The sequence below is a fragment of the Oryctolagus cuniculus genome, chromosome 2, assembly GCF_964237555.1.
Source record: "Oryctolagus cuniculus chromosome 2, mOryCun1.1, whole genome shotgun sequence".
Taxonomy (NCBI): Eukaryota; Metazoa; Chordata; class Mammalia; order Lagomorpha; family Leporidae; genus Oryctolagus; species Oryctolagus cuniculus.
In genome coordinates this window covers 128,098,763-128,122,785 of record NC_091433.1, presented here as the reverse complement: position 1 = coordinate 128,122,785, position 24,023 = coordinate 128,098,763, and the positions used below count along the sequence as shown (strand labels likewise).

The 24,023-nt window shown below is 50.2% G+C and overlaps 1 protein-coding gene across 2 annotated transcripts in view; it reads left to right on the top strand.

Annotated features, from left to right (window-relative positions):
• Positions 1-24,023, top strand: part of HK2 (hexokinase 2) — a 61,353-nt gene that overhangs the window by 14,827 nt on the left and 22,503 nt on the right. Inside the window, exons 2-3 of one of the 2 annotated variants that reach the window (XM_002709709.5) lie at positions 3,543-3,705; positions 20,965-21,113. In XM_002709709.5, coding sequence (XP_002709755.1) covers positions 3,543-3,705; positions 20,965-21,113 — 312 coding nt within the window. The remainder of the gene's footprint in view (positions 1-3,542; positions 3,706-20,964; positions 21,114-24,023) is intronic. The other variant, XM_070068862.1, reaches the window with a different exon arrangement.

Here is a 24,023-nt window from a genome sequence, read left to right as displayed (position 1 = left end):
AGTTTGGGCCAAGGTGCTGCCTTGTGGTTTTCACCACTGTTCTATCCTTTCTCTTAATCCTCATGATGGTGAGGAAACTAAGGTCCTGGGGTCATCTAAGAAACCACAGGGCAGGCAGGGAGTATCCACCCATCCTGAGAGAGGCCATGGGCAAGGCAACGGTGGTGGTCATGAGGGTCCTTAGGACCTCTGTTTGAATCCCACCTCTGCCCCTCACCACTTGAGTGATCTGTTAAACAAGGATACAGAAGTTTTACAAAAAGACAGAGATCCAGCGGGTCAAGGTGTGGATGGCATCTGGCAGGTCACAGCTGCTCTGTAAAAGTTCAGCTCTTGTGACTATCTTTGTCACAATTCATTGTCATCGAACACTTGAAAATGGTCACAATCTATTGCGAAAGGGCAAGTGACTTGAGTAAAGGGTGACCGTGTAAAAGCTTTGTAGCAGTTTAAACATCAAAGATAAACTTAGATTGGCCACTGTAGAATGAGCTCTGGACACATATGATGTTGATGAAGCTACAGGGTCTCTTTCCACACAATGTGGGCTCTGCTCTTCCGGGCAGGAACTCCCCTGCCCCTTGTCAAGTGCACAGGACCATCTATGGAGGGTAGGTGGGTGGGGGTGTCAGTGAGGCTTCTGGTGGGCTCTCTGACCTTGTCATATGTCACACTCATGTCCAGTGACATGTCTGTTGCCCCACACTGCTGGGCCAGTCCCATGGGTCGTGCTCGCCACTGTTTGCCTTCCTATCTGCACTGGGGGATGCCTGGAATAGAAGATCTTTAGTGGAGGTGGCCAGCCTGGGTTCACACAGTGCTGTCTGGCCTGCACAGACCCTACTGTAGTCCAGCAGAAACGGGGCTATCATCTAGCAGAGTGCACAAGAGCACAGGTGAGTCGGACCGCCTCACCCAGGCCCAGCTTGGCCCTTGTCCGTGTGGCTTTGGGGATTTTGCCTTCTTTCTAGAATGGAGGTAAAGCCACTCTGTGCTTTGGGGCTGTTGTGAGGATTAAGTGGGTTGATGGGTGCTATGAGGACAGGGTCTGGCACAAAGCAGGCCTTGGTGTCCTGGACGTGGCTTGGCTTTGGCCTCTGGTCTGGGTGGTGCTGGACTTTGTATGTCAGTGTACCCCAGTGTTGCAGAAAGCTGAGGTCAGTGACAGTTTGTGGTTGGAGGTGGGCGGTTTGTCCTCCCTAGTTCTGGGAGGCTGGGGCAGAATTGGAAGGACAGTGGCTCAAGGGGAATGAGGTACCAGGAGCTTGAAAGGAAGCAGAAAGATCAGTTGGGTTCTTGGTTTAGACCAATGGGCTTAGTCTGAGGTTTTTAGTAAATACTGGCAACAAGAGAATTCTGGGAAATCCTCATTTCTGCAACTCCAGACCCTGGGCTCTGCAGGCTGGGTCAGGGAGTGGAGAAGCAGCTCAGGGCTGGCTTAGCGTTCTCCTGTTCTGTCCTTTCCCGCCCCATGTGAGATGATGTCTGTAGATTTGCTTGTATTTTAGCAACTTGGGCAATTGCAGAGGGTGCGTGCTTGCACTGTGGAACTTTTCATCGTGCTCATGGCTGCTGTCGACACAGTATCCCAGGAGCTGGTCGTTTTGGAGTCTGAGAAGAATGATCAAAGATTGCTACTGCAGAAGATCTTTGAGATGAACTCTTTCCACAAGGGCAGACACAGTCCCGGGAAGGAGGCTTTGCCCAAACCCCACAGAAAGTTAGGCTGTAACCTGGAAGGCAGAATGTGTGAACAACAGGACTTTTCTATTTTTTTGTCACAGAAGTGGACACTGGGATTGTTCTTAGAGGATTAAACACTTTTCACTGTTCCTCTGGAAATCCGAAGCTGTAAATTTGGTTAAAAAAAATCAAGAACTGACAAAAATACTGGAAAATAAGGGTCAGCATTGTGGGTTAACAGAATAAGCTGTCACTTCTGATGGGGGCATTCCACATTGCAGCACTGGTTTGAGTCCTGGCTGCTCCACTTCTGATCCAGCTCCCTGCTAATGTACCTGGGAAGACAGTGGAAGATAGTCCAAGTGCTTGGGCCCCTGTCACCCATGTGGGAGACTTGGATGAAGTTTTGACCTGGCCAGCCCCAGCTGCTACAGCCATTTAGGAAGGTAATCAGTGGAGGAAGATCTGTCTCTCTCTGTCTCTCTCTGTCTCTCTCTGTCTCTCTCTCTCTCTTTCTCTTTCTCTTCCTCTTCCTCTTCCTCTTCCTCTTCCTCTCTGAGTCACTCTGCCTTTCAAACAAATAAAATAAACTTTAAAAAAAATTTCTGAAAAATATAAAAAGGCTATCCCATTAATGAGCACATGAGTTTGAGAAAGCCAGCTACAAAAGTACAGTCTACTTTGTCAGGATTGGATGTTTACTTGTGTTTCTCATGGGAATGACAGCAGTAGTGGTCACTGGCCCAACTTTGTCCCTGGGAATTTATGAGTCTGGAACTGGAGAGAGCAGTGTGCCTTCTAGTCCCTCCTGGCCAAGACAGACAAGAATTTCCAAGAAAGAAACCTGAGAGGGGCTCTTGGTGCTTCTCCTCTTCCCGGTAGTCAATCTGGGAGGAGTTAGTATAAATTTACGTCCCAAGCAGGGTCAGCTTTTGCCTCCGAGTGAAGGAGATGGGGTCATGTCATTTGTATAGAGCCTCTATGTGTTTCAGACACTGTGCTAGGCTCTGGGGATGCCAAGGTGAGCACACACATTTCTCCTAGCCGCTGGTGTTACGATGTGGGCACTAACCCAGATGGCCCCGACTTACAATGCTTCCACTTAGCATTTTTGTGACTTTATAATAGTGTGAAGGTGATATACATCTGGTAAAAGCCATACTTTTCTTTTCCCTGGGCCAGTGGTGTGTGTTACAACCTTTCTCTTGTGGTACTGGGCAGTGGCCGTGAGTGGCAGCTCCCGGTTAGTCTGTGATTGCCACAGGCATTGAGATCTTAGCTGTCTGTCAAGAGCTCTCCTGTTGCCCAGTAGTCCTTTGCCCTGGTGGTCACCATTCTCTAGAAATAAAATTATATCTACATATTTAATGTTTTACAGATTTATGTATTTGAAAGGCAGAGTTATAGAGAGAGAAGGAGAGATAGAGAGCTCTTCATCTGCTGGTTCACTACCCAAATGTCTTTAAAGGCCAAGGCTGGGCCATACAGAAGCCAGGAGCCAGGAGCTTCTTCTGGTCCCTCACATAGTGGGGCAGTGGCCCAAGCACTTGGGCCATCTTTTCTGTTGCTTTTTCCCAGGCCATTAACAGAGAGCTGGGCTGGATATAGAGCAGCTGGGACTTGAACTGGCGGCCATATGGGATGTTGGCATTGCAGATGGTTTTACCCGCTGCACCACAGCACCAACCCCTATTTTTCGTTTTGAAAGACAGCCTTGTTATCAGTTCCTATTAGTGGTCCTTAATAACTCTTGGTACGTGACAGGTTTTATTCTTTGGAAGGGCCGAGTGAGGCTTCACAACAGACACTGCCATGATTGCGTTGACCTATGGGACTCTTGCTGTTTCCCCCACCTTCAGGTTGACCAGTATCTCTACCACATGCGTCTCTCCGACGAGACCCTCCTGGAGATCTCTAAGCGGTTCCGCAAGGAGATGGAGAAAGGGCTCGGAGCCACCACCCACCCCACTGCTTCCGTGAAAATGCTGCCGACCTTTGTGAGGTCCACTCCAGATGGCACAGGTACTGCACCTGGGTGGCTCTGAGTGACCCGGGACTCGGGGACAGTTGGTTGGCTTTGCTCAGGGACCCAAAGGACTAACGTGTCAGTGAAGGTTCTGTGGTTTCCAGTCTCAGAAACCAAGTGTGGCTAATGTAAGATCCAGGGAGTGGAATGGGAGGCTGTGGATGGGATAGGCGAGAAGGCTGGGAAGCTGGCAGCCTGGCAGTCAAAGGTACAAGTGCCTCTTGTCAGCCCTGCTGGGGTCAGCGCTGCTGTCAGCCGTTTGTTTTCCATCCATGAGCTGAAAAATACTGCTTGGCTCAGCTTGGGCTTCTACAGTCCCACTAAAGCGGCCCCCAGTGGAGGTGATGGGCCCTAGCCAGCAGCCTTGAGTTGCCCAGGCAGGGGCCATGCAGTCGCCATGTGCCCACCTATTCACACACCCTAAGTGGCATGTGCTGTGGGCATGCTAGAGAGACAGGGTTGTACAGACAGCGCTGGATGTTTTCTTTCTTTTATTTATTTATTTGACAGGTGAGTTACAGATAGTAAGAGGGAGAGTCAGAGAAAAAAATCTTCCATCCACTGGTTCACTTCCCAGATGGCCACAATAGCCAGAGCTGTGCTGATCCGAAGCCAAGAGCCAGGTGCTTCTTCCAGGTCTCCCACTTGGGTTCAGGGGCCCTAGCACTTGGGCCATCTTCTGCTACTTTCCCAGGCCATAGCAGAGAGCTGGATCGAAGAGGAGCAGCCGGGACTCAAACTGGTGCCCATGTGGGATGCTGGCACCGCAGATGGAGAATTAACCTACTGCACCACAGCACCAGCCCTCTGGTGAAAATGGAAAATGTCCCAGAGGTCTGAACTCGGAGGACAATGTGAAGAGCTGCAGTACATATCAAGGAGTTAAGGTTCTGAAGACCTGGGATGAGACTTCGTTTTGCTAATCCCCTTATTTAGGACGCAGAATCCTCATTTCATGGTGTGCCCCCTGTGAGTGACTTAGTCACCCGGGGGATAAAGATGTCCTGGTGGAGATTAGAGTTGGGAAGGTGGGTTAGGGCTGCAGCCCAGAAGGCCTTGCACACAAACCTAATGTGAGTCTGTCTTCAGTGGACATTGTGGGTGGGGCGAGGTGAAACTATCTTGGTGAGTTTTTTTTTTTTTAAAGATTTATTTATTTATTTGAAAGTCAGAGTTACACAGAGAGAAGAGAGAGGTGTTCCATCCGATGGTTCACTCCCCAGATGGCCGCAAGGGCCAGAGCTGCGCTGATCCAAAGCCAGGAGCCAGGAGCTTCCTCCGGGTCTCCCACGTGGGTGCAGGGCCCAAGCACTTGGGGCATCTTCTACTGCTTTCCCAGGCCATAGCAGAGAGCTGGACAGGAAGTGGAGCAGCCGGGTCTCGAACCGGTGCCCATATGGGATGCCGGTGCTTCAGGCCAGGGCATTAACCCACTTTGCCACAGCGTTGGCCCTTCTTGGTGAGGTTTTGTTATCAGCTACAGCTGATGGGGAGGGGCTGGGATGTGGTGGGCAGGGAGAGAGGATTCAAAGATGATGATGGGAGGTTGGCAACAGCCTCAGAAAAGGAGGCAAAACTGTTTTCACACAGCCTGTTGCACTTACTCCTCGCTGGAACGGTCCATTTTAACAAGGAAGCCCCTGGGAGGCCCCCGTGGGTGGGAAGTTGGGGGGAACTTGAGAAGACAGGAGAAAGAGCATGAGGACAGCTGCCCGGGCGGTGGAAGGACCCGGAAGAACAAAGTCCAAGAACTGGAGGGAGGAGGGAGCTGCTGGAGGCCGCTGGTCATTGACGTGGCATCTGCAGGGGACTCCTGGGGCTGGGGGCTGGGGCAGGGCTGTGTGTGTGTGTGTGTGTGTGTGTGCCTCATGCCCATCTCCATCACACGGCGGCCTTGGGGCTCACCTCACTGAGTGTCTAGGGACCCGATTAGTTTAACAAGACCTGTACAGTTCCCAGAATAGCTATGTATTTGCTGAAGCCTTGGGACCCAGCCTCGACGCAGCGCCGAGGGTGTGACCTTGTTCAGGATTATTTTCTGAGCCCCTTGAGTTGAGGGGCCCCGTGGTTACCCCGCCTCTGCCCTCTAGACTGGCCTGTTTACTGTGCTACAGCTCTCACTGCCTGAAAGCCACACCTGTTTCCATGGTTTCTGTTTGACATTCTGATAAATTTACTAAGTCCTGAAGGCCAGGCCTTGTCTTTATTTCACCCGGTGCCCTGCATATTTTCTAAATATGTCCTCTGGGATTCAGACTTCTGAGCACTTACGTGTGCTCGCTCGCCTGTACAAGACCCTGTAAGGTGGGTTGGCTTTCTTTGCACGAGTTTTAGATGTGGAGTTTGAGGTTTCAGTGGCCGTGGTGCCCCAAGATCACCCGGCTAATGGGAGGCTGAGGCAGGGTTCAAACATGCATATGGCAAGGCTCAGGCATCCAGGCCCCACCTGTGTGAGCACCTGTGAGCCTGTGTGCTCAGCACTGGGGCGCAGGGCAGACACTCAGTGGGAACTGCTAGTAATGAAGCTGAGGCTGTGGTTCAGCCTGTGACATAGGCAGGTGTAAGTATGTTGGGAAGAACTAATGCTAAGGAACAAGCCTTTTAAAATTCCTTTTGCTTTCCTGAGTTGTGGTGGTATGGCGCCCCGCCCCTGCCTCAGGCAGTTCGCACTGGTTGCTGGACATCTTGGGATATTTTTATTCACTGAAGCAAAGGAAGTGGCCTCTGGAATTGTGGAGCCTGCACGGCAGGGCCTGGACACTCACTCCCCTTCTCGCACCTGCTGGGGGTCTGTGGGCCGTCTCCTCAGTTCTGCACTCTGGCTCACAGCCTTCACCATTGTAAAGTAAAAGATTGGGTTCAGCAGGCCAGAATATCCTGCACTGTGTGAGAGCTGGTGTGCTGCTCTGTCTCCACACAACAAGAGTTATTTGAGATGATGTAATCAGAGACATCCTCTCAATGTCCCCCAGGTCAGCACTGGTCAGTTAATGTAGATGACAGGAGTCCTCGGTAACCCTTTATAAAACATGAGAGAGAAGATTGTGTGGAGGATGACCTCTTTCTGGAAAGCAGTTACGTGTATTGATCTCTGTCCATGTTTGTGCACCTGTTAACTATGTTATATGTATATCTGTATATACAGGTGTATAAAGTCTCAAGGTCATGCAACACATTGTTAGTAGTGGTCAACCTGGGGTATGAGGTTGGCAGTCTCCAATGCGTATGATAACTCAGGAGTCCCACTTCTAACTATAAGCTGTGCAAACTCCCATAAGAATCCAAGCATGCTGTCCAAAAATGTTCATGGCACTGTTGCTTGTATTGACAGCAAATTGGAAACAGGTGATGGTAGATCCATGTGATAGATTAAATACTGTAAAAGTATGTTCCATAAATGAGCATAATGAAACAAGAGGGCACTTCCAAATGTTTAAAGATTTATTTATTTGAAAGGCAGAGTTACAGAGAGAGAGAGAGAGAGAGAGAGAGAGAGAAGTCTTTATCCACTGCTTCTCTCTACAGATGACAACAGCCAGAGCTGTGCTGATCCAAAGCCAGGAGCCAAGAGCTTCTTCTGGGTCTCCCATGTGGGTACAGGGGCCAAGGACTTGGGCCATCCTCCACTGCACTCCCTGGCCACAGCAGAGAGCTGGCCTGGAAGAGGGGCAACTGGGACAGAATCCGGCGCCCCGACCGGGACTAGAACCCGGTGTGCCGGCGCCGCAAGGCAGAGGATTAGCCTAGTGAGCCGCGGCGCCGGCACAAGTAAATTTTAAAGTGAAACAAATTTTGGACACAAATGTTTATTCTTAAACATGATGTGGTTGGATCCATTATCTGCTGTTCTTTAAGAAAGTGAGAACCCACTGCATGTTTGTAACTTGTAGCTGCTGCCTTAAATTATGAATGCAGTGGCTTGAATATGGCTCATGTTGTAGTTTAACATTGTGAGGGATTCAGAGTGTAGGACTGTGCTAGGGCCTGTAGGAGGCGGCTATAATTAAATAGGGGACCCCTATGATTGAATACTGGCCATTTTTTGAGAAGAGGGAGAGAGGCCAACAGACACACACGCATGCACACACATGTGTGTTCCTTGACCCTTGCTGTGTGCTGCCCTGGACTCTGCCAGCAAGGCCATTGCCAGGTGGGGCCACTTGAGCCTGGGTGCCCTCCAGAACCGTGAGCCAAAATCAGCATGTTTCCTTCAGCACACATGCAACACATGGAATTGTGCTAGCACCTGAGGACGGGCCAGGGCTGAGCCTTCCAGACCAGCGTTCGGAAAACTGCCTGCTGCTTGCCAGGGGCAGAGTGGGCTGAGGGGTGAGAATCAGAATTCCCTGTCTAAATGGTTTGGAGTTTTGGAGTTTGAGCTCTGCGCTTCAGAGTGATCCGTTTGTGCTGTGGTCCTCCGTTTCCTCATTTGTGGAAAGAGGAACCATCAGGGACCTGGCTCTCTGAGTTACAGGAGAATCAGATATGTGAGCTCCCAATAGGTGCCATCGCCACAACCCTGCAACCACAGCCTGCCATGGTGCAGGCACGCTCAGCACCAGCTGTGCTGAAAGAGGGAGCCCGAGCCTCCCACGTCCTGCCTTTTGGAGACTGGGGAAGAGGGAGCAGGTATGAGGGTTCTTCCCCGTTGCCTGAGGTCCCGCATTTTGGAGTAAGGACAAGATCTCTCCTCTTATACAGCCTCTCCCTCCCCCATCTCAGTGTAACCTAACTCCCAGTAAAATGTGTTGTAGTGTGCTGGGTTAAGCCAAATGAGCACTGGTTGAGTCCTGGCTGTTCCACTTCCTAACCAGCTCTCTGCTATGGCCTGGGAAAGGAATGGAAGATGGCCCAAGTGCTTGGGCCCCTGCACCCACATGGGAGACCTGGAAGAGGCTCCTGGCTCCTGGCTTTGGCAGCCCAGTCAGCCCCGACCATGCAGCCATGTTGGGGGGTGAACCAGAGGATGGAAGATCTCTCTCCCTCTCTCTGCAACTCTAACTTTCAAATAAATCTTTTAAAAAATAAAAGTGCAGTAGATAGAAATGGCCCAAGAATATCTTACTTGGATGACTGAACTTTTGGTGCCAGGCATAGTATATAAAAATGATCTTTATTATATATTCCTATTTTAAAAACTTGAAAGAATTACATAATGAAATCTACATTTCACTTCATCACATCTCTGCATTCTTCCACCCATCCTTCCATTTTATTTTATTTGATCTGCTGCACAGTAAATTAATTGGTTCATTTCAAGTGTACAACTTTAGCATCCATATTATTAAAGTTCCATAAAATTTTAATAATAAATGATAATAAAGTTCAATGAAGCTTTCTTTTGATGTAAAATCTACATGCAAGGAGGTGACGAGTCTTAGATGTATCATTTGGTGAGCTGACAAATACATCTGTGTAATACAATCCCCATCCAGATGGAACATTGCCATCACGCCAGAATGTTCTGTTTTGTCCCTTCCTGGTCAGGCCCTGTCCCTAGTGTCACCATGTCCCCCAGATATCCTGTATTGGAAACTTAGTCCCTGGTGCGGCAGCACAGAGAGATGAGACCTTAGGGAGCTGCTGGGTCATGAGGATTGTGCCCTCGAGGATGGATCAATCCATGTATGGGTTCATGGGGCGTGGCTTTGTTATAAAACTGAGTCGTCTGTGGCAAGCTCGATCTTTCTTGCCATGTGGTGCTCTCTGCCTTGTTATAACGCAGCCAGAAGGCCTGGGGCCAGCGTTGTGGCCTAGCAGGGTGACGCTGCTGCCTGTGACGTTGGCATCCCAGATGGCTGCTTGTTCGCGTCCTGGCTGCTCCACGTCTGATGCAGCTCTCTGCTAATGTGACTGGGAGGGCAGCACAAAATGGCCCAGGTGGTTGGGCCCCTGCAGGCACACAAGAGACCCAGACGAGACTCTTGGCTCCTGGCTTCAGATAGACCCAGCTTTGGCTGTTGCAAGCCATTTGGGGAGTGAACCAGCAGATGGAGGATCTCTCTCTGCCTCTCCTGCTCTCTCTGTAACTCTTTCAAATAAATAAATAAATAAATAAATAAGATCCTTAAAAAAAGATGAGGTCAGAAGGCCTTCACCAGAAACCAAGCAGGTGCCAGCACCATGTTCTTGAATTTCCAGAATCTGAACCATGAGCTAAAGTGTTCTTTATAAACTACCCATGCTGTGGTATTCTACTATAGCACCAGAAAATGGACCAAGGCGTTGCTCCTCCAGAGCCAGTCCAGTCCTAATACACTCCACAGGTGTTTGTTTTGCCTATTCCAGAATTTCACATAAATAGACGCCTACAGGATTTTTTTTAATTGATTTATTGAAAGGTAAAGCTATAGATAGGGGGAGAGAGAGAATCTTCCATCCACTGGTTTACTCTCCAAATGGCCACAATGGCTGGGGCTGGGCCAGGCCGAAGCCAGGAGCTTCATCTGTGTCTCCCTTGTGAGCAGGAGCCCAAGTACTTGAGCCATCTTATGCTGCTTTCCCAGGCACATTAACAGGGGGCTAGGTTGGAAGTGGGACAACCAGGAATGGAACCGGAGCCCATATGGGATGCTGGCATTGCAGGCTGCCGCTTAGCCCACTATTACACAGTGCTGGCCCCAAGGTTTGTTTTTTATGCAAGTATTACTCGTCATAATGCAGGATGTACCCATGTTGTATCTAGTGGTAGTCCATCCATTTTGGTTGCAGGGTCCATGGTACGGTTGGAATCCTAGGTGACAGTAGCATGAATGGTCAACTGGGCAGTTTCCAGCTTTTAGCCCTATGAATATGGCTGCTGTGGACATTCTTGCCCAAGCCCTTTTGTGGACACATGTTTTGTTTTAGTGGATAACTAACTGGGAGTGGAATTACTGTGTCATAGCATTTGTTGCACATCTAAGAATCTGCCAGACCTCTTTCCTGGTGGCTGAGCAGTTTTACGTATGAGAGTTTGGAGTCCCCTATATCTCCCACCAGTATTTGTTGTCTGTTCTAGAGCCTCCAGTTTTTTTTTTGTTTGTTTTTTTTTGTTTTTAAATTTTTATTTTTTGACAGGCAGAGTGGACAGTGAGAGAGAGAGACAGAGAAAAAGGTCTTCCTTTGCCATTGGTTCACCCTCCAATGGCCGCCGCGGCCAGCGCGCTGCGGCCGGCGCACCGCGCTGATCCGATGGCAGGAGCCAGGAGCCAGGTGCTTTTCCTGGTCTCCCATGGGGTGCAGGGCCCAAGCACTTGGGCCATCCTCCACTGCACTCCCTGGCCACAGCAGAGAGCTGGCCTGGAAGAGGGGAAACCGGGACAGAATCCGGCGCCCCAACCGGGACTAGAACCCGGTGTGCCGGCGCCGCAAGGCAGAGGATTAGCCTAGTGAGCCGCGGCGCCTGCCTGAGCCTCCAGTTTTCTGCAGTGGAGTGTTGAGTCCACTTGTATCTGTCAGGACCTCTACCATCTCGACCGCTCTGTAGGCAGCCTTAGTCTCCGCTGTGCTGTACATGTGGCTGTGGGAGCAGCCCTACCCGTGCCTCTGTCAGAGGGTCCACCCCACACACAACAGGGGTCTGGCTTTCAGAGTACAGCTGAAATAATTGGCACCGTGGAACAAGCCCTTGTGATGTCTTGTTAGTCTGTTTACATAAATCTATTTTACTCTCCATAAAATCTTTACAAGAGCGACAAAGGCTAAAAGAAGGTTGGGGATTGCCACGGTCGCTTGTGGCCGGTTCTTTCAGCTGATGACAGTTGAGGTTTAAGTTTAGTTAGTCTTGACTCCCTGGCCTCAAGAATCACAGTTTATAATGGCTCTTATTGCTGAACAGTATCGTGGGCAAATCCGATTATCCTTTTACATTTTTTAAGTTGTCTTATTTGAGAGACAGAGGGAAATCTTCACTTGCCTGTTCGTTCCCCAAATGGTTGCAAGAGCCGGGGCTGGGCCAGGCTGGAGCCAGGCGTCACATCTGAGTCTCCCCGTGGGCGGTAGGTAGCTAAAAACTTGAGCCGTCACCTGCTTCCATCCAAGGGTGAGCATCAGTAGGAAGTTCGGTCAGAAGAGGAGGAGCCAGCACTTACACCAGGCCCTCTGGTGGGGCTGTGGTTGTCCCAAGCAGCAGGTGGACTGTGACACTAAGTGCCTGCCACCAGATTATTTTCTTTTTAAAAAACAATCATTTGAAAGGCAGAGGGACAGAGAGGGGGGCCGGAGATGGAGAGAGAGAGACCTTCCATCTACTGGTTCACTCCCCGCTGTGACTGGGCCAGGCTGAAGCCAGGAGTCTGAAACCCCATCTTGATCTCCCACTTGGGTGGCAGGCACTCATGTGGTTGAGCCATCATCTGCTGTTTCCCAGTGCATTAGCAGGAAACTGATTCAGAAGTGGAGTTTCTGTTAGTCAGGTGGCCACTCTGATATGGGATGCAAATGTCCCAAGCGGTGGCTTAACCCGATGTGCCACATCTTTGTAAATAGATCAGAAATATGAGTTGGCTTTATACCATTAAGACTGGCTCAAGTACAACCCAAGAAAAATATGTACAAATCTTCCAGCTGCATGCTCTAATTTACAAGTGGTATCTTGGCCTGTTTGTCCTGGCCGGATTGTTTAGGTATCACTATATCATGATGTCTGATAAGGCAGAGTTGAGGGTAAGGCAGCGTCAAGCTGACCATCTGACACGTCTCTACTTCCCTGAATCCTGAACTGTTTTAACAGGTAAGTATATCTCTACCCTTCGGCCAGACTTGGAGAGCCAGGGAGCAGGGCTGATGATGGTGAAAATTGCAGGCACTTTGCAAAGGGGGCCATATTTGAGCTATCTCATTAATTCTCACAGTGACTCAATGGTCAGTACCCTGAGCCTCATTTATAGACAAACTAGATTTAGAGAGATTAGGCATTTGCCCAAAGTCACATAGTGAACAAGTGGCAGTATTGGGATTTGAACTCACAAACTGCAGTGCCAATGCTTGGGGGCCTTACATATCCCACTGGTGGCACATTTTCTGCGTATATGCCTCTGACGCTGCTAGTACAATGCATTAATTCTTTTAGTACCTCAGGCCTATCTGTTTAGTTAATCAACAGTGTCCCTTCCCCAAGACTCTGTCCTCTGTGGGGCAACAGAGTGCTGAGCTGCCATGTGCCCTGCCTTTGAAGAGTGAAAATTGTCCCTGGGGAGATAAAGCTTACGCAGATGAAGCTATTAGAAGGTGATAAGGGGCCCTATAATGCAAGCACACTGTGTGATAAAGGCAGACTGGTAAGTGGCACGGAGGCTGAAAGAAGCCCTTATCTTGGTTGGTCTGCATTATATCAACAGCCAGGCTGTGGAAACCTAACACACAACCAAGTTGAGTGGATTTATGGGGTGGCAGCAATCTAAATTAAAGATTGTACTGATAAGTGACCGCCATATAATAGACGGCAATTACATGAGTCAGGCTTAGTGCCAGACACCTTATACTTTGTTGCTTTGAATCTTGACAAACTGTGCATGTGTACCTGCAGGTGTGTGTGTGTGCGTGTGTGTCCCATCCCCTGTGTTCTGGGGTGTTGGCTAGAGAAGTGATTGTTACTCCTTACATTTTTTTTTTTTTTTTGGTAACATAATGAAATCTGAGTACCAGATTTCTAGTAAATTTTCCTGAGTCACTTGGCTAATATATATTAAAACAGGATTGGACGGCCGGCGCCGAGGCTCACTAGGCTAATCTTCTGCCTTGCGGTGCTGGCACACCGGGTTCTAGTCCTGGTCAGGGCGCCGGATTCTGTCCCGGTTGCCCCTCTTCCAGGCCAGCTCTCTGCTGTGGCCAGGGAGTGCAGTGGAGGATGGCCCAAGTGCTTGGGCCCTGCACCCCATGGGAGACCAGGAGAAGCACCTGGCTCCTGCCATCAGATCAGCGCGGCAGCCATTGGAGGGTGAACCAACTGTCTCTCTCTCTCCCTGTCCACTCTGCCTGTCAAAAAAACAAAAAAACAAAACAAACAAACAAACAAACAAACAAAAAAAAACAGGATTGAAATCCAAATCTTACCTGAAAAGCTGGAATACCCTCCAAACCTACACGATATTGAAATATATCATGGGTTCACATCTCAGGGACTAAGGGAACCTCCCTCTGTGACTGGCACATATTTTGAGCATAAGAAGCATTTCTTGAGTACCAGAAGCAGCAGACTGATGCTTCCCAAGCATACTTATGTGCTCTGGCTCCTCCCTTCAGTTGGAGCAGTTCTGGTTTTCTCTATTCCTATATTTTGGCGTCTGGCAAGTTAACTGTATGTGGAAAAAAGCAATCTGTTACTTAAAATGGTTTGTAAAACTCACGGCATAGGAGATCCGATGGCTCATTCCTTAGCTTCAGTGGACTCCGGCGTCAGCTTTGTGCTACAACAGCTGTAGGACCGTGGAGTGACCTGTTTGTTGCTGAGCTGTTGAGTGGGGGTGGGTGCTGCCCTGTGATGGGGTGACTGAGCTCCTGGAGTTTGGTGACAGCGGTGGCTGCAGGTACACAGGAAAGACATGTCCTGAGACCTGTGTCTCTCTGGAGTATCTGTCCAGGGCCTGGAGTTGGATCTTTCTGGTCCTCCTCTTGGTTGGCCATTGTTGCGTGCCAGCAGGCTTGAAAACTGAGGGGAGAACAAGGGCCCCACCTCCAGAGAGGAAGCTGAGAACGTTCAATGCAGTCATCTGGGATCACTGGAAATGCTGTCGCAGGGCGGGTGGGTGAAGGTACCTTTGGGAGCATTGAATTATGATAGGGCCAGCGCAGGGACTGGACGTGACACTGTGGATGTGTCATTGACGTACCTCAGAGTTCAAGGCTGCCTAGCTTAGGCATTGGGTGACAAGGAAAGCCTGGAAGCCCTGTGGTTGGATCTGATACAGTCCAGCTGTCTTGATTTGTCTGGCACTTTGCCAGTTTTAGCATTGCAAGCCCCATATCGCAGGAAACCCCTCCATCTGGGCAAACTGGGATAATCGCCCCAGCGGCCTTGGAGCCGGGCTTTCATTGCTGCTTCACTTATCTGTCCCAGCAGCCTTCGGGCCAGCCTGCCTGGCTCTGGACCCGTTCCCCAGGGTGCTACCAGATCCCTTTGGGAAGCACAGACCCGACCTGCTGGAGAACCAGAGTCCTTGGCGGTGGCATTTGCTGAGTGCTGGTAGCCGTGTCATGGAAGCCCTGTGTTCCAACCACTCTGGACGTGCCACAGTTTGGGAGCCCCACTCAGGGCCATCTCACGCTGGTTGCACCAAGCATGTCCTGCCTTGCCAGACACCGAGCATGCCATGAACCCCCACACTTCCGTGTGCCTCCTGTTCTCTGTCCGGCAACTGCACATTCACCAAGTGCTGGCTGACATGTTGCTTCCCAAGAAACTTACCTGGTCTGCGCAGAAATATGGACTCTTCCTACAAGTATCCCATCGCGATACTTGGACCCTTTCTCCCTGTCCATAGCACCAGGCCGCTAAGAAGCTTTTACTCAACTGTCCTCAGTGCTCAGCGTTGGGACTGGCTCTGTGATGTAGCAGGTTTAGCTTCTACCTGTGGTGCCGGCATCCCATATGTGTGCCATTTCGAGTCTGTTGCTCCACTTCTGATCCAGCTCCCTCCTGATGTGCCTGGGAAAGCCGTGGAAGATGGCCCAAGTCCTTAGACTCCTGCACCCATGTTGAAGACCCAGGTGAAGCTCCTGGCTTTGGCCTGGCCCTGGTGGCTATTTGGGGATTGATCCAGCAGATGGAAGATTCTCTCTCTGTGCCTCTGCCTCTCCTCTGTAACTTTGTCTTTCAAATAAATAAATAAATCTTTAAAAAGAAGTGCTTAGGGCCAGCACTGTGGCATAGCAGGTAAGGCTGGCACCTGCAGTGCTGGCATCCCATATGGGCGCTGGTTCAAGTTTCAGCTGCTCCACTTCAGATCCAGCTCTCTGTTGTGGCCTGGGAAAGCAGTAGAAGATGGCCCAAGTCCTTGGGCCCCTGCACCTGCATGGGAAGACCCAGAAGAAGCTCCTGGCTCCTGGCTTCAGATCAACACAGCTCTGGCTGTTGTGGCCAATTGGGGAGTGAACCAGTGGATGGAAGACCTCTCTCTCTCTCTTTCTCTCTGCCTCTCCTCTCTCTGTGTAACTCTGACTTTCAAATAAATGAATTTTTTTTTTTTTTAAAAAGGTGTTCAGTGTTGAAACAACCAATCGCTGAATGGAAAGCATTTTGTTCAAAGGTCCTCAAATAGGTTCAGATTTTGATTCTTAAAACATAGTGGATTTTCAAATATTGAAATGGCCTTCAGTTTGTTGACAGTGGGACCCCACTCCCAAGCTTAAGCCAAATGAAGTCCTGTATGGAGCCTCACATAAAAGGAGAGATAATATAGGAGGTGAGGGTGCAGGAGGTGAGCCTCCATCGCCTTTGCCAAGGACAGATCTCGCCACTTGCCACTTACATGGATTCCACAGAGCTGTGGGAACATCCTGTCAAAGCCACTTCTCAAACAGGGGGGCTGCTGTAGCTTATGGTTGCACAAGTCTGTTTAATCTGGAGCCCCGAGGTGAAAGGCTTGGCCCCAGCTCCAAGCTTAGCCATAGCACAGCCTCTCTCCATGGATTTGCCTTAGATGAAGGGGCACTGCTGCCTTCAGATGCAAAACAAAACCAAAACTGTTTGCAAGTCACCCTTAGAGCGCTAGCTGGCCCTGTGCTCAGAGCTCCTGATGAGAGGACCAGGTGGGGATCTATTTTAATTAGCGGAAGGGACCTAATGACAGAAAATAGACCCCGTTGGAGAATCAAACTGGCCCTTGCCCCTCACCTTTATAACAAACAGAATGCACAGACACTTCAGGTCCCAGGCCAGTGTGAACACAGGCATTGAACACTGCTGGAGTGATGACTGGTTCAAATACATTACAGATGTTACATCAGCCGAGATGACGTGCACTATCACGTAAGGGGGGTGGTTAGTCAAATCCATTTTGGTTCCCAGCCCTTCCCGGTGACAGGTGAGTTCCCAGGAGAAACTGAACCCTCTTTATCTTGCTAACCTTATGCATCCGATAAGAGTCGAAGTGAAAGTGGGCTGACAGGTAGTCCAGGATGGGAAATGAGTCAGCGAGTGAACTGCCAGCGGGAGCCACTTGATTCTCAACTGCTGGGCGCTCAGAGGGAGGGTGGCACAACCCGATACCCCTGCTGCTGCTTCCTCTTAGCTGTGACCAGCGCCATTTCTTCAGATGCTGTTTTCCCCTTTCATTAGACAATAGGGGCTCCTCGTCTATTTTGTGAGGAGGGGAGGGGATACTTTAAAAAAAGCATCAGTAGCTATCTTCACTTTTTTTTTTTTAAAGAATTTCAGAGAGAAGGGAAGATATTATATATATATATAAAATATATACATATATATGTGTGTGTGTGTGTATATATATATATATATATATATGTATGTATGTATGGAGAGATCTTCCATCTACTGGTTCACTCCCCACATGGCTGCAATGGCCCGGGATGGGCCAGGCTGAAGCCAGGAACCAGGAGCTGCTTCTGGATCTTTCACATGGATTGCAGGAGCCCAAGCACTTGGGCCCTCTTCCACTGTTTTCCCAGGCACATTAGCAGGGGAACTGGATTGGAAGTGGAGCAGCTGGGACACAAACTGGTACCCATATAGGATACTGGCATTGTAGGTATTGGTTTAACCCTTCATGCCACAGTGAGAGGGGGCACTTTTGATGAGCAAGAGAGGACTTGAAGTAGAACAGAAGTGTCCTACAACTGTAGGAGAGAGCACCAGTTTGTGGCTACCAAAAAAAAAAAAAAAAGGCCTTCCATGCCCCAGCTTTAGTGGTCCTGGGACCCTCTGAGTAGAAGGGGTGCCGCCTCTTGCCAGTTGACTTGTGCCTGCCACCACACCCACTCCCAGCCCTCGCTCAAGATAGAAGGTGGAATCCTGGGGGGAGTTGGCCATCTACTAAGCCCAGGGCATGGGCTGTGGTTATTGATGAAGCTTGGGGTGTTTGGTCTTTCTTTCTCATATTATTGGCTTCTAGAATCCAGAGCCACTAAAGATGTGAGTGTGGTACAAAGAGACAGCCCAGGCTTTGGAATCTGATGGACTTGGGTTCACACCCAGCACTTACTTAACCCTGTGTGACCTTCACCAAGCAACTCAAGTTCTGGGCCAGCCACAGCATCACTTCCTGGATCTCCTAGACCAGCTTGGGGGTGCTGTCCTTCAGGGTCCTATGTCATTGTCATTGGCGGTGGAAAAAGTCCTTATTTGAGAGTTTATAGCCTTCCCATGAGAAGCCTTATTTTACTTTGCTAGAAGCTTTCCTGAATTTGATTCTCAGTTGGGATTTGTTGACCCAGGCCTTGGTTTTCGCAGATTACAATGTCTGGCTGGGTCGTTGAGGATTACTGCGTTAATGTTTATAAGCAAAGAGCCCATCACTTAACAAGCCTTAGCTCTCTTCTGTTAAAGACAGCTACCTGTTAGGGCCCCCAGTCTACTGGATAATTCTCATGTCTGCCTCTGTGTGCTTCATCGTTTTATTACCACAATAATCTGGATGTGAATGAGGAAGTCTCTAATCTTCCCTCAGGACAAGAGGTGAGGGCAGGGTCCTGGATTTCATTTTTCAGAAAGATCCCATGAGAAAACAGAGGATGAATTTGATCTTTCAAACTGACTTGTGGTGAAACCTTACTTCCTTATTTTAGCAATAGTGGCGGCCACATTTAGGAGGAAATGAAAAGATTTTAGAAAGGGTGGCAAACTAATAATCTTGAAGTCTCAGAGGGGCTGAGAAGACCTAGAAGAGCTATGTAGTCAAAGCCACAATGATAGCAATATACAGTGACAACAGCAGCTGTTTACTGATGGCTTGCTGTGTGTCCGAAATTCACGTACAGTGTGTTTCCTGTAAGCCTTGTGCCCACTGGGAGAAGTGAGTGTTGTGAGCCATGTTCTGCATGTGAGGTGGTGTGCTCAGAGAGCCCTGGGATGTGCCCACACAGCAGGTGAGCTAGGATTGATGGAACCCAAGGCCTGCCCATCCATTTCTGAAATCAGCTCTTAGCTGCTGCCCTGTAGGGCTTGTTGTGCATGACTTGGAGGTGGGCAGTAGGAGAGAGCCCACTGACTGCCCGAGGGATCCCCTTAGGATTTCAGGAGTCTCGGCGCCAGGGCAGCCTCAGATTCTAGACTTAGGAGCAGTCACTGGCTGTGATGGCCATGGTCATGGGTGTGTGTGGATGGGGCTGCTGGGAGGAGGCACGTGGAGGAATGTCTGTCCCGGAGGAGTGGGCAGGAGAGCAGAGGACGCCGTACTTTCCTGGACAGGGGCCTCTAGCATTTCTGGGACCCATTCAGTCCACTGGGGAATGCTGCAAAGCCACCGTTCTCGATGGAGCCGTAGCCCTGCAATGAAGCCTGCTGGGTTGGCCCTGGGTGATGACCAACCAGGGGCAGCCCTGGCCGCCTCCGTCCCCCTCGGTCACTGATTCAGCGGATCGAGTGTATCCTGGGCCGCAGAATGCTGATGCCGGCAGATCGTCTTTGGTTCTCCTTTTCATCCCTCATGACAACCGCCACATAGTGTTCCCTAGAATCTGGCTGACAGCTCACTCCCCTGGGAGGCTCCGAGCTTTTCCAGAGTGCCTGGAAAAGTCGCTCATGGCCGTGTCGGGGCAGAAGGACCCCAGACAGTGTCGCCATGGAGGCAGCGGGGAACCAGTGCCCGGAGGAGGAAGCTGAAGTCGCTGGAGCTCCTCTTCCGGGAGCTTTTCTTAGACAGGTGTCTAGTCTTTCCCTGCCATTGTGGGCCTGGGAGACACAAGTGTGGGCCTCCAGGAAGCAGTTGGATAGAAAGTCTCTAGGTTCTTATTAAGCTCTCAGCAAGCTGGGTGCTTTCGACATCAGAACCGCTGTAGAATCGTGCCCCTCCCAGTAGCCCAGGAGGATATGACGTGCCCATTTTAGAGATGCACCTCAGCTAAAAAGGAGCCACGGTTCTGGCTCTGTAGGTGCTGGCACCTGACTGCTGGTTGTGTGAACATCTCCCATGGAGGGTGTCTACGCCAAGCTGCCCTTTTGGGCTCTGGGGACTGTGCACGGTGGTCTTGGGGAGTTAGGAGGACGTGGCTTTGCTCAGGGGTGAACAGGTGCTGAGGGGACCTGGGCACAGAATGACCCTGGTTGGGTCATTAAGTTAGAGCAGGTCCCAGACCCTCTGATCCATCCCGCCTCACTGCAGTGGCAGTCTCCCCTGGGAAAGGGACGTGGTGATGGCCCACACAATAGGGGAATCCCCTGAGAATTGCCCAGGCTCCTTGGAGGAGGGCGGGCGCAGGGCAGCGGAAGACCAGGGGAGCCGTAACTGGTTGAGGAGGCTGTATGAGGGTGAGCCCGCCTCCTCCCCCAGCCCTGGCCTGCCAGCCAGCCTCAGACTAGCTGTGCGCTCTGCGCCTCTTCAGCACTTTCATTCTGTGCCGTACAATGGGGCGCTTCCCTCTCGCCGCCCTATCATCATCCGGACTCTGGATGCTTCTTGTCCCTGCTGTTTCCTGATGGGAAGGAACCTTACCTTCCTGGGACTCATGAAGATCTCACCCATTTGCATCTGTGGGACTTTTTTGGAGCCTCAATGTCCCTGTTTGCTGCTGCCTTGCAGCTCTGTGGCTCGCTTGAGTGGAACAGCAGGGCGGCTGTTGCACACTCTCAGGTCAGCATCCTCTCACTCGCTCACATGCTGATAAGCCTGGGACCCTCTAGGGTCACCTGCTTGGCTTATTTGCTGGACCACATAATTTCTAGCCTGCTGGACCTCATCACTCCATCACCATTGCCATCTTGGTTTGCAAACATTCAAAAGTAGTGTTCAGTGACTGCAGTTTGGCAGAAGGCCTGGGGCCCACAGGCCTGCAGCAGTGTGCTGGGCATTCTGGGTGGGTGAGGAACAAGGTAGAGGCGTGGGCTCCTGGCACAGGGCCTTGCTGGCCCCTGAGTTCAATGAGGACCTGCTGAAGGCAACCAGGGAAGACTCTTATGATGAGCGAGTGCCTCACCATTGACGGTGAAGCTGTTTCCTTGTTTATGTGAATTATGAAAGTGCTCAGCACTAAGATCAGACCATACCTCAATGTATGTTGAGAAAAAGTAAACCCATTGGCTACCCCGTCTCCCATAGATGACCTGTTTCTTGGCCTTGTTGGCTTTCCCCAAACTAACAACGAGGCCCCTCCTTTCTCTGCAGAACACGGGGAGTTCCTGGCTCTGGACCTTGGAGGTACCAACTTCCGTGTGCTGTGGGTGAAAGTAACCGACAATGGGCTGCAGAAGGTGGAGATGGAGAACCAGATCTACGCCATCCCCGAGGACATCATGAGAGGCAGTGGCACCCAGGTACGGCCCCTCTCTCAGGGTGGCCGTCACTCTTCCAGAACCTTTCCAGGATGTCCTTTCTGTGCCTTGTGCAGCTGTGGTTGGTCCAAGGGTAGGCACTTGCTGAAAACCCTTGCTCTGGGCTGGAGCTCTGGCTTATTCCTGCTGTGTTTCACACCCAGTGAGTACTCAGTAATACATAGAGTAAATGCTGGAGATACATGAAATCCAAGTAGGACGCACTCCTAGTGTTGTCACGTCTTGGGTCTCAGGGCTTGGGGGAGGTGGAGCCCACTGATGCCTGGTCTACTGTCCCCTTCCACCACCCCAGACCACTCCTGGGAAAGGAATTTCTGGCCATGAGTGGAGCATGTGAGGGAGATATTTTTAGAGCATTTATTTGTCTTTGGGGGGGTGCCCCTGAGTGTGAGCCTGTTTAAATGCTGGAGTTGCAGAAGAGAGGCTGAGTCCCTGGAACTGGGGGTATTAGAGCCCTACTGAGATTGGCACAGGGCTCCAGTATAGTGTTAGAAAGGACAGAAAGAGACAGGCACGCCGCTGCCTCCCTCACACCTGCACTTGCTGGGTTAGTGAAGAGGTTGTGCAGTCTAGCTGTGTGATGCTGGATTGGGGGGGCGGGGGGAGGGGTGCCCTCAGCAGAGCCAGTGTGCTCCTCTGTAAGAGGGAGAGTAGCCTAGACTCGGTGGGGATAGAGGAGATGATGCGGGTTAAGCTCTTGCTGCTTTCCTGCAGGGCTCTCTGTCTGTTCTTCTAATTGCCTCTTCTGATCTGTCTCTGTGGCCAGCAATTGCATTGTTCCCCCAGCACAGAGGGAAGTGGTCACCTTTTCTTCCTGTTGTCTCTTGTCCCGGGCTCCACCCCTCCGGATTACAAATATTTGAGAACCAAGTAAGCAAGACAAACCACAAAGCCCTTGAAGTTTGTCTGTGCTTGTCAGGGACTAGCAACATGATGCTGATGTGTTAGGAGGAGCCAAGCTTTATGGAAACAACACACTCCAAGCATTTTCACTCCAACCCCAGGGCCTGTTGTCCACACTCAGCAACACACAGGGCCCTGGTACCTCACAGCCCTTGAAGTGCCCTCCCCAGAGCCTCTAAGGACTCAAGGCTTCTGTGGGCAATGAGGTGTGTCTCTGCCAAGCCAGAAGAGAATCTCTTTCAGATATTCAAGATTTGAGTACAATTTTCCCTGAAAAACTTAACTTTAAAATCTCCCAGATTTTACGCTGTGGCCTGCAGTGCCAGCATCCCATAGGGGTGCCGGTTCGAGTCCCAGCTGCTCCACTTTCTATCCAGCTCTGCTATGGCCTGGGAAAGCAGTAGAAGATGGCCCAAGTCCTTGGGCCCCTGCACCCACATGGGAGACCTGGAAGAAGCTCCTAGCTCCTGGCTCCGGGTTGGCATAGCTCCGGCCGTTGCGACCGTTTGGGGAGTGAACCATTGGATGGAAGACCTCTCTCTCTTATGCCTCTCCTCTCTCTATGTAACTCTGACTTTCAAATAAATAAATAAATCTTTAAAAAAATCTCCCAGAACACCTAGATAGATGGCATACAGTTCTTTTTTTTTTTTTAAGAAAATATTTATTTATTTATTTGAGAGGCAGCAGAGCAACAGAGTGAGAATGAGAGAGAGAAAGAGAGAGAGAGAAAGTGAGAGTGCTCTTCCATGTATGCTGGTTCATTCCCCAAGTGGCCTCAACAATCGTGGTTGGAGCAGGCTGAAGCCAGGAGCCTAGAACTCCAGCTGGGTCTCCCACGAGGGTGACAAGGGCCCTGAGCAGTTGGGCCATCTGCTGCTGCCTTCCCAGGCACATTACCAGAGAGCAGGATCAAAGGTGGAGCAGCCAGGACTTGAACCAACAGCCTAATATGGGATGTTGATGTTGCAGGCGGCAGTTTAACCCATTGTGCCACAATGCTGCCCCAAGAATACATTAACAAAATGTTTTAGTCCAAATTAAAAAATCAAACACCTGAGACCATCTGGAAAAAAAAAAACAAAAACAAAAAAAAACACTAAAACTGCTGGGATAAGAGAAAGGTTTTGAGTAAATGGGAAGAAATGCTATATAAAAATGAAACAGAAAGAAAACTAAGAGTCCATTTACCCTGAAAAGGAATACTTTATGCCTAAAAGCACTAGGAAAAAGCTAGGAAAAGAGACTACTTCAGTGGAGTGATTATTGGTGCTATTTTCCTCTTTTTGGGGTATTAGGGATAGATTCTAAAAACATAGTTCAAACTAAGACCAAGTCACCATCCCCCAAATTTGCGGAAGTGTTTGAAGAACTGCACCCCTGGGTAAGTGTCCGCTGGCACCTTGACTTCCACTTGAGAGCAGTGGATGGCAAACCTGGCTGGCGGCCACTTAGGGCTTTAAAAGCAAGCAGGTGCTCAGACCAACAAGAAAAAGGAAACCTGGCTAGCTTCAGAAAATGCTGCCCTTTGAGCCTTTTTATGGTAGGAAGGTGTTAGCTGTTCCTCCCTGCAGCTTACGTTTAGGTCCTCAGTAAACAGAAAAGGAGACAATCTTCCGGTGCGAGGAAGCTGGTGGTCTCCTCCTGCCCACTTGTACAAAGAGGATGGATTCTCTGAACCCAGCTCTGGCCTTTGTGCAGGGGTAGGGTTTGTTCTGGAGCTGCCTTGGGCAACACAGCAGCTACCGGCCACCTGTGGCACGGAGCACTTGAAACATGGCTACTGGGTTTGAGGGGCTACATTTTTAATCCTTGAGCATTTGAATTAATTGAAATAGCCACGGGTGGCCAGTGGCTACTGTATTGGGCAGGGCAGTATTTAATGCATCTCCGTCGCCTTTCTTTCCATGCCTCGTCCTGCTGGGAGTGCAGTGGGCAGTGGACCAGTGGAAAGCATGCGCTTTTCTTCCTTCTAAAGGGCCCTGAACC